The 10022-nt window shown below is 40.2% G+C and overlaps 1 protein-coding gene across 2 annotated transcripts; it reads right to left on the bottom strand.

Moving 5' to 3' along the window:
- Window positions 1-656: 656 nt before the first annotated feature.
- cbll1 (Cbl proto-oncogene-like 1, E3 ubiquitin protein ligase) lies at window positions 657-7661 on the bottom strand. Of its 2 annotated transcripts, none has more exons than XM_078242795.1 (6): window positions 7605-7661; window positions 6579-6743; window positions 4201-4307; window positions 2391-2474; window positions 2233-2306; window positions 657-1998 (listed from the first exon to the last, which is right to left on the bottom strand). In XM_078242795.1, exons 1-6 carry the CDS (start codon window positions 7615-7617, stop codon window positions 987-989), a joined length of 1455 nt encoding a protein of 484 aa, XP_078098921.1. In that variant the 5' UTR covers window positions 7618-7661; the 3' UTR covers window positions 657-986. The 2 variants fall into 2 exon arrangements, with proteins under 2 accessions (XP_078098921.1, XP_078098920.1); XM_078242794.1 differs by having other exon boundaries at window positions 6579-6746; window positions 7605-7653.
- Between the last annotated feature and the right edge of the window lie 2361 nt (window positions 7662-10022).

The raw sequence follows: 10022 nt of genomic DNA, 5'->3' as shown, positions 1-10022 counted from the left end.
TGAAAGAATTAGAGGTAACAAGATGTTAAATGTGTGATTGTGTCAATCAAGTATATCTTAAATACTCCACAAATGTATGCCATCTAGATGGTTAAAACCAGCCCTCACTTTGACTATCTGCAGATTTTTCAAAGACAATTTGAGATTTTTAAACTGGTACCTGAACACAAACTAAATTTATGTCACTGCACTTAAAATATTGAGCTACAGAGTGAGGTTTGAAAGAATCAATTTTTTTCTAAACAAACACTGAAAAGTTATAAGCAATAGGACCCAAAGAGGACAAACAGCTGCCAAAGTACCAGCTAATCCCTGATGGAGGATACACAAAGTCCTGTAGTGTTTGCTACACCAGACAGAATAAAAACACAGCATTCCTTAGTCCTAACCATGGGTTTGATTGAAAAGCAAACTGACAAAGACACATAAGAATTACTACTTCAACTTGGGGACATGAGCTTTGAAAGAACCAGACATATCCAAGGGACTGACAGAATGTCTTATAAATCATAACACACATTTGGTTATTTCCAAGGGTCTAAAACATTTTAATTACTAAATGAAATGCTAATTGTTCTGAATAACATCCAAAGCAAACAAACCAGCTGGTGATCCTTCATCAGTCCTCATATCAAAACAAAGATGAGAAGCACATCTGCTGTTAAAAATTTATTGAGACAGTTAGCGTCTTTAAATGTACAGTACATACGCGTGGAATCAGCTGACATATATACAGAAATATTTACCATACACTATAAAAAAAAAAGAAAAAAAAGGGGACATTGCTGCTCTTCTCCAAGTCTATTGTATGTTCAGCGGGAAGTTCAGTACACTTAACTAAAATGTGCAGCACATACACATTTTCTTCGGGGCAAATGTCATATCAAAGTCCTACACCCTGTAACCCTGAGGTCTACTATCACATTATTCAGACAAGTGGTATGGAACAGAATGACACACTGTTGCCCATTCATTCAGATGGCAGTTTACTGATAGTAAGGCCTGTAGCGGCCCTGATCTGGATGGTGTGGTCCGGGCATCTGGCCCTGGGGAGGAGGGCCCTGCATTCGCGGAGGTGGGGGCCCTCTTGGAGCGGGCCACATCCCAGGACTGAGCCCTCCTGGCTGGCTGAACGGGGGACTGAGGGTGCCCTGGTCTTCAGGGAACTGCTGCATGGAGTTGGGGTTGTAATGATGAGGTGGGGGGGCGTTGACAGGAGGGCCACTGTGCTGTGGTGGAGGCCCAGGGGGCGGGTGGTTCATATAAGGGGGCATCTGGCCCATGATGTGCCCTGGTGGTGGGGTGATGGGTGGTGGAGCTGTGGACATGGGGGGCGGAGGGGCCTGGTTGTACACCATATGTGGTGTACCAGAGGCCTGGGGAGGATGCTGCATGGGGTGGCTGATAGGAGGCGGCGGGGGAGGTGGCGGGCCGAAGTGCTGCTGCGGCGGGGCCATCATGTGGTGAGAGTGGGACACTACAGGCGGCTGCCCAGGATAGTCCCCGGGGTGGTGGTGGGGTGGCTGAGCAGGGCCTGGCCCACCAGAGAGGGGCTCCCGAGAGGAGGAGTCATCTTGGATGGGCACGGTGATGAGATTGCTGTGCTTACGGGTTGTTACCGTGGCGATGCGGAATGTCTCGGGACCAAGAGCGGTCGGGGGCGGTGCTTCATGAGCTGTAGGTGGGGGTGGCTGACTGTAGGGATCATGACCGCCGTGCTGGAGCGGGTTTGGGAGGTGCACGTGGTTCTTGGGTAGATGAGGTGGAGGCACGCGGAAACGGTCCGGGACCTCGGATGCAGGGGGCAGGTGCACAGGCTCCTGTCGGCCAGTGGAAGACTTGGCGGCCCTCATGTGGCGGTGGTTGACATGGGCCTGCAGGTCACGCTGGGACAGGTAGGTACGCTTGCATCCCGGCACAACACTGCACATGTAGAGGGCACCCCGCTGGCTTTGTTCGATGCGCTGCACTGGGTCGGTACAGTTGTACATTGTGAGGCTGAACACAGGGACAAAAGTTCAGTGACACAAAGCAGTAATAAAACACATCTGAGGAGCTACATTACAAAATGCCACATACCCAGTTTTGTAAAAAAAATACTGCTAAATGGGGTTCAGTAAATCAACTGATTCACCACTCAGAATGTCACATTTATAATACAGGATGTTAAAACTGTAAGGTCTTGCAATATTCACCACATTGAAAATAGTTAAAATGTCTCAAAAAGCTCACCCAGGACACATCTTTTCTCCTTTCTTCTCATGGAGCAAAGCACAGTCATAACAGAAAACATGTTTGCAGGGGATCTGAGGAGTCAGAGGACAATTATCAAACATATGAACATGTTTCTGATTGCCTCCACACAAGAGTCAGTTCAACTAAATACGTACCATTCGTCCATATAGCTGGATAGGAAGACCACATTTATCACAAAAGTGAATTGGTACTTCATCTCTTTCTCCAATCAAATTTAACTGTAAAAAAAAAAAAAAAAAAAAAACAAAGAGGGGAGAAAGCACAGATAACTACCATTAAAACAGTCATATACAGTTACTTGGATATCATTAGTACTGAGGATTTGTCTACTTTTTTGTTTGCCCGGTCCGACTGAATCTGAGAATTCCCCACATCGGGACAAATAGGAAGATAAATGTTTTAAACATCAGGACAACTTTTCTGATTGTCTGGAGGGGAAGTGTTTGTCATTAGCCCTCCTAACCCCAAAACCCTCCGGCGGGTTTGAAAAAGCACGTTTTGTTTAAAAGATCGCCAAAGAAAAACCACTTACCCTAGAAAGAAGCTGAAACAAATTGTTCATTGGATTCTCAAATTTCCGACCGTCTGTAAATGTATCTCGGTAGAACGCAGCGCAATTATGTAAAAAGCTCCAAAGTTAAGCCAAAAAAAACAGTAAGTGGATAAAAAACAAGCATAGAACATGTCCAACTTCAAAAAATTGTTTAAAAAAATAAAATAAATAAATAAAAATTCTACCATTTACATGATCAAGAAGCTGTCAAATGCATAACATTCTACGTGTTTTAACCTACAGAAAAGTTTTCCTGTGAGGCAGAGCCATGTGATGAAAATTCATCTAATCCGCAACTGAGACTGCAACCCCCAGCACCAACCTACAGCACAGCCTAGTGTTAAACAGAGGTGGAAGAAGTATTCAGATCCTTTACTGCAGTAAAAGTACTAACACCACACTGTACAAATACTCTGTTACAAGTAAAAGTCCTGCATTTAAAATGTTACTTAGGTAAAAGTATGTAAGTTTCATCAGGAAAATGTACTTAGTATTAAAAGTATAAGTACTCAATGCAAAAGTCCAATATTTCTCTCTGAAATGTAGCAGTAGAAGTAGAAAGTGGCATGAAAAGACTCAAGTCTTTTCTTTTCTAAAAGTACAAGTACCTCTAGTTTGGACTTAAGTACAGTACTGGAGTAAATGTACTTAGTTACATTTCACCACTGGTGTTAAGTTTGTAAATATAATATGTAAATAATTCTTTGTGTGAATGATCTACAGACAAAATGTTTACCTGTATGCTGTATTATCTGATTTTTTTTTAAAGAAATGAATAAATGTAACTCACGTTTTTCCTTTTTATATATATATATATATATATATATATATATATATATATATATATATATATATATATATATATATATATATATATATATAAAACTGTGTTATACTGCTAAAAAGACATTTCGGAGTTATTCCTGCTTCTGGCCATGGTTGTGCTTTTTAATTTGAGATGCAAGACTTGCAGATTTTTTGCAAAATGAGCTCACAGTGAGTAACAATGTGACAGGAGCAAAAAACGCTCAGAAATGGCTTGGGTTTCACAGGGTTAACATCCGTCTAAACCAGGGATGGGCAACTGGTGGCCCCTGGGCCACATGCGGCCCTCGTCCTCACTTAGTGCGGCCCGCGAATCACTTTCCAAATATCAATAAATTGTTTCACAGGCATTGGGAGCAAACGGCCCATTCAATTCCAATTGTAATTGGTAACTACACTTGACTAATTGAATGATAAGGGTTACAGCAGCCTACTGGTGGAAGTGCCCCGTCACAATCTGGCCCTCAGGTAGTGAGGATAACATTTTTGTGGCCCTCTTTATCACAAATGTTACCCATCCCTGGTCTATGCTGTATGGGTTGTTTCGCTCCCCACAGGTGATGTACCTTATAGTCCCAAAACAGCGCCTGGGGGAATCTCCTCTGAGTTGCAAACACATCACCAGCTTTAGCTCCACAATCAAACCTCTCCTCTTGCTTGAAGCCAAAGGTATCTGTAACACACAAGGCACAAATATTAATGATGTAATGCAGAAAAACAAACAAACGGAGAAAGCCCTAAAGTCTAATTCTATTGTTTTCAAAGTTGTGACCATGGGCCTTGATAGGGCTGTGACCAGAAGTTCATGTATTAATAATTATGGATACCTCTAATATATCAAAAACTAAACAAATAAAAAGTTACTGTAGACATCTATGTCTTTCTGAGATCACACATCAAACAGTTAGATGTTTTACATGATCAACTTTAAAGTGTTATAGGAAAACACGACTGCCTTACGACGAGATACTTCAGGAAGTTCTATGGCCAAATTTTTGGCCAAAAAAACGATGGCCGATACATTGGCACCCTCTGGTGGTGCAAAGGTAAACGGAACAATGTACGAACATCAGCGTTGAATACTAACGGATTACACAGGGCTTGACAATAAGCTTTTTCAGCCACATTGCTCAACTGTAGGCTTGTTAAAAATGAAATAAAATTAACATGGATTTGGACAGTTATAATTATTAAAAGGTACAAAACAATTAACAGGTAGCAATAACATAGCTGGAACGATTCTAACTTATTCCTTCAATTACAGGAGGAACAGGGGCTTCAGGGCCTCTGGCTTTTTCAGCTATTGTGCAGTGGTGCCTTTTGCTGTTATCATGAGCCTCTAGAATGTTGTACCTGAATGACGTCGTTAATGTAGCCTACAATGACATAAGAACACCGAAAATGACAAAAGTATCAACTTGTGAGGTTGCTGTACCTAGTCAATTTTCCAACAAGCCATCGTCAGCTTAACAACCACCAATTGCTGATATAAACTCACACGTCAAGGTTCTTCCACATTTTCCTTATTTAACAGACAAATACAACCATTTCGAAGTTTCAAGTTCTCTCTTTCACTTAGCTAAAGGCCTTTACACACTGGGGGCGTGACGAACAAACAATACGAAAATGCGAAATACTCAGCGGCAAATATTTCACATTAAAACTATTCATACCGGCGCCGATGCAAATTTGCGACAGTTGTTCAATCAAAGGTTTGAATATTGGCGACAGCTCATCTACCACGGCCGGTTAAGATGTCGACGGGACAGTTTAAGGTCCGTCTGGAGATGCTGGTGAAGCGAGAGAGAGCCATCTGAGCAGAGGGGAGACCACAGTTGGGAAGCCAAAGCAGGAAAAAGCTAATACTGAGCTACTGTAAGCTTTTTTTATTAGAGGTTCCTTTTACCAAAATACTGTGAATTGAATTCCCTCAGGTTTACGCAATAGTTACGCAGTGTAGCCTATATGTCTAGGGCTTTATGGTTTAAGTAAGACCAGAAAGAGTGCCATTGCTGGCCTTTTGTACTACTGGGTTAACCCACCGAACAAGCCTGTCGCTGAGCAGCAAGTCTCGCTCACAAGATTTCATTTATTTTTCACTTGCATGATCGGACACCTGTATGAGGCATTCCACTTGCCCAAAGAAAGAGTTTACTTGCGCCAGGGAAGTGTTGATGACGAGCCCTATTACATATAATCAGAATTATCAATTACAAAAAATGAGTAACTATAATCAGCCCAGATTACATAAAAAAAAATGTTTTTTAGAATATAGTTACATCGTCAAGGATTACTTGATCACATTTTTGATTTGGATTCATGGATAGCTGAGTTTTTATTCCTTTTTATTTACATTGAAAAAGGACAGATGAACATTTTTGTTTCAAGTGCTCCTCTTGCGTTACAAGAGCAAAATCCTCTATTGGCCATTCCGTGGCCTTCGATTGAAAAACAGCGGCTACAAAAACTTTGATTTAGACTTGTGAGCTGGTGTGTCTGCGCCGTTCTAGCGTATATCTTGGGAGAATGGCAGAGCTAGTACGTTGTGTGTGTGTGTGTGTGTGTGTGTAAGAACTGAAGTGTGTGGTAGAGCAAGTGAGAGAGTGGAAAAGTTAACCCTCTCCTTGATTTCACGTTGTTCACTGAGAAGGAGCACCAGGAAATAAGTAGGAGGGAATGCAACTCTACCAAGCCATGGGCAAGCTGACAATCACATATGTTGCATTCTCCGTCGCCACACGTGAAGTCCGTATCTACGTGTACCTACAAACGTACCTATGGCGTAGATTCAATGCAGAACCATAAATGAGACTTTCCACATCATGAGGACATTTGGCAGAACTGGAAAACGGCATTGGCAAAGAGGTCAAACTTCTGCCCCCCTCACTAACACTGACTGAAAGACACTAACAACACTACCTCAGCTACTGCAGAATGTGCCTACCATCTTCTCCAGCCTCACTTTTACATGGCCTGCTGCTGGGTCTCTGGGTGCGGGGCTGAGGTTTGCTCCTTATGGGCTGCTTAGATATGAGCTTGATGGGGATTCGTCTGCGAACATCTGGGCCACCCAAAATCCCAGAACCATCACTTCCTTGAAGATCATTGTCTGCTGGGGGAAAAGGTAATACACAAAAACACTACTTTTGAGTCTTTAGTGCAATGATTTAAAATACCCCACAAAATTATTCACCATGGACTCAAAGGCCAAGCCAGCATTTAGTCTGAATTACACCCGTTTGATTGAATGTTACTGAGGGGACACATTTTGGAGAACATCCTTACCACCAAAGCCACCAAAGCCCTCACGAAGAATGTTACATTCAAAGTTAGTAACACCTGATAACGTCTTTTAACTTTACCAGCTCGAATCACGTTACGTTAAGGTTATGAAATCGCAACTCATTTATTATGACCTTAGCGGTATGCCTTTAGGGCCATACATTGAAAGATAAGATGACTGACTCAAAAATTTGAGTAAATATTCTTAAGACATGCAATTAGCGTTATATCAGCTCTTAGATTGGTTAGCATTATGCTAACGTTGGTGATGTAGCTAGCATTCGCGCCCCAAGTCAATCGCAGCTAGCGGTTACGCCTACTAACATGTGGAAAAGCTATGTTTGCCATTCAATATACAGTAATAACGGTGTATACTCGGCAGGCACGTTGTATGTGATCTCACAGATTCGTTTAAAACATAACGTTAACTTTTGGTGAACACAAGTGTTCTAGCGCTACTCCATCGCTAGCCAGTTTTAGCTAGCTAACGTTAGCCTGGACCATGTTAGCTTAACGTTAAACGCTGCTAAGGAAGATAACGGGGTGTCGTAGCAAACCCGTCTACAGAGAGGGTGATATGTCGTTATCCTAAGAGCTGATACAATAACAACAACTATAACTGTGTGGTGAAAAATATGTCACATAAAATAAGTTTGCTCACGTCCGCCCTACTGGGTATTTTGCTTACCGTTTTGGTCCATGATCCAACGAGTGAACACAATGCATTGTGGGATAGAGAAGGCGAGGTCAAGAGAGGAAAGGAAAGAACACAGGACAGGAGAGAAGGAAAATATGAAGAAGGGAGAACGGAGAAAAAAGTGAGAGATGAAGAAAACACAAGTTAAGAAAAGAGGAAAAAAACCAATAGAAAGCAAACATTTCAGGACATAATGATTAAGAGCGAATATCTAAAACCACAAACTCAAAGGATATTGTTCATCATTCATTGCTGATATAAATATCTAATAACGTAGGCTTATGGCTTAATCAGTTAACAGATTCTGCTGACAATTAATGATTGTTAATGAATATTATATCACGTAAACATTACTTTCAACAGTCTTTTAACTGAGAGGAGTTTCTTGGACGCATATCATGGTTTAATATCATTAGGCCTAATAGTTTCTTGGCTGTGGGTCAAAAAAGTTGTAATAAAGCATTGCTTTCTGATTGGCCAATATGGAAGCAAAGCATGGCAATAAGGTTTTGAATCTTATTTGGAGCTGATTATTTAATTGTGAAATTAAATCACGATTGAATACTCAATGCTGAAAATGAAATACCACTTTTGCATTGAAATATTTTATTTTGAAAACCATGTATCTGAATTTAGGTGGTTTGAATTTGTCTCTATGAAGTTTCCCAAAGGTCATTTCAGGTAATTTCAGTTTAGGGTTTACAGAGTCAAATATTCAGATTTCACAAAAAAGTAATAAGTACATAAATGAATAAATAAAATTGGATTAACATTGACACTGACACCCTCAGACATCAACACTGAATATGAAAAACTCAAACTTGAAAATCCAGGCTGTGGAAACAATCAAGCCTGAATGGAATCAATCAGAGCTTTGTCCTAAAGCGTACTGTCATATGATCCAAGAAAGAGAAGTTCAGGTGAGGAGCGAGGACACATGATTTTTTTTTTTTTATTTATTTATTTATTTTTAAACAGCACAACTTCACCAGCTGATATTTTCAAAGAGGAGAACCTCATGTACTCAGATAGATGGTTTTCAAAGTAAAACATTTCAATGGTATTACTTTTGTATTATTTAAATTTAAACATTGGGGTTAAATTTCACAATCAGGTATTCAGTTGCTCTTACAATTGGTTGTTGCACTCCCCATATTTGTCATTATTGACATTTTAAGGACTAAAGAAATATTTATATATAAATAATGAAAATGATTGGTGACTCGGGGCGACCTCTAGCTCACCCAGTAAAGTGTGTGCCCCAGGCTGAGTACTTTGCTTGTTGGGTGTTTGTAAAGACTCTATCTGTGTATAAGTGTCCTGAAATAACTGCTGTTATGATTTGACACTATAAATGAAATTTATATGAATTGCTTCAGCTATCCCCATGTCTCTCTTCCATTTCCTCTCTGTCTGTACTATCTAATAAAGAAAAAAGCCCCAAAAAAGAATTGGTGACTGCTGCCAAAACACCTTGCCTTTCAACCCACAACCATTATTTTGCAAATCTGCCTGTCCTGATGATCTTACTCTGCCAAATGTAGTCCACTGTGCTCAACTACTTGTGACATGACTGAAATCTGTGGTTTCAAACAGTGAGGATGTGACCTGGTGGTTGGGTTTCATACATAAAACATTATTAATTATGCAATATACCTTAATATTCTTTTAAGGTTATAGGTCAGACTCAGCTACAAAACACCATAGTCCAAGTACTTCCCCTAATCAGTACTTCACCTGTATGTCTAACTGAATGGAAGTCAACAAAGAACTGCAACTTTAACTTCTTACATTTACATAAAATACATGTTATGGTTATAATTCAATGCAACTCATTGAGCGAGTCATTTTATATTGCATTATGTTTATTTTGAATAAATAGTTGTGACACAAACTTCTACATAGTGAAAAACAGACGCAATACTGAATCAGTGTCAGATTTAGTATAGGAAACGATTTATTAAGGAAGATCACTATGACTAAATATAGTTAGAAAATCACATTGGTATTGTGGGAGTTAATGATTGGTTGAAATCAATGATGATAAATAGTGGATAGACTCCCTTTTAATTAAACTGAACACAATTTATGGTTAACTGTTTTCGTTGAACACATAACACAAATATATTACAGCAAATCTGTTAGGGTTGTATGCTTAAAATAACAGAAAGTATGAAGGTCACTTATAGTATAGAACATAGATAGGACCCTTCAGGTGCATTTTAAGAAATACTATTTATTTTATGTAAGGCCCTTGGAATCGGACTATTAGTTTAATTTGATATGCAAAAATAACAGCGTCACGCTGTCGCATCATTCAGTAGTACTCCAAAACGATTTGTTATTTTATACATCCATGGCTTTGCTGAGTTCAGTGCACTGTCTGAAGTCAATGCGCGTCCCCTGTGT

This window comes from Sander vitreus, chromosome 23 (assembly GCF_031162955.1).
Source record: "Sander vitreus isolate 19-12246 chromosome 23, sanVit1, whole genome shotgun sequence".
NCBI classification, from domain to species: domain Eukaryota; kingdom Metazoa; phylum Chordata; class Actinopteri; order Perciformes; family Percidae; genus Sander; species Sander vitreus.
This window is presented reverse-complemented; position numbering and strand designations above follow the sequence as displayed.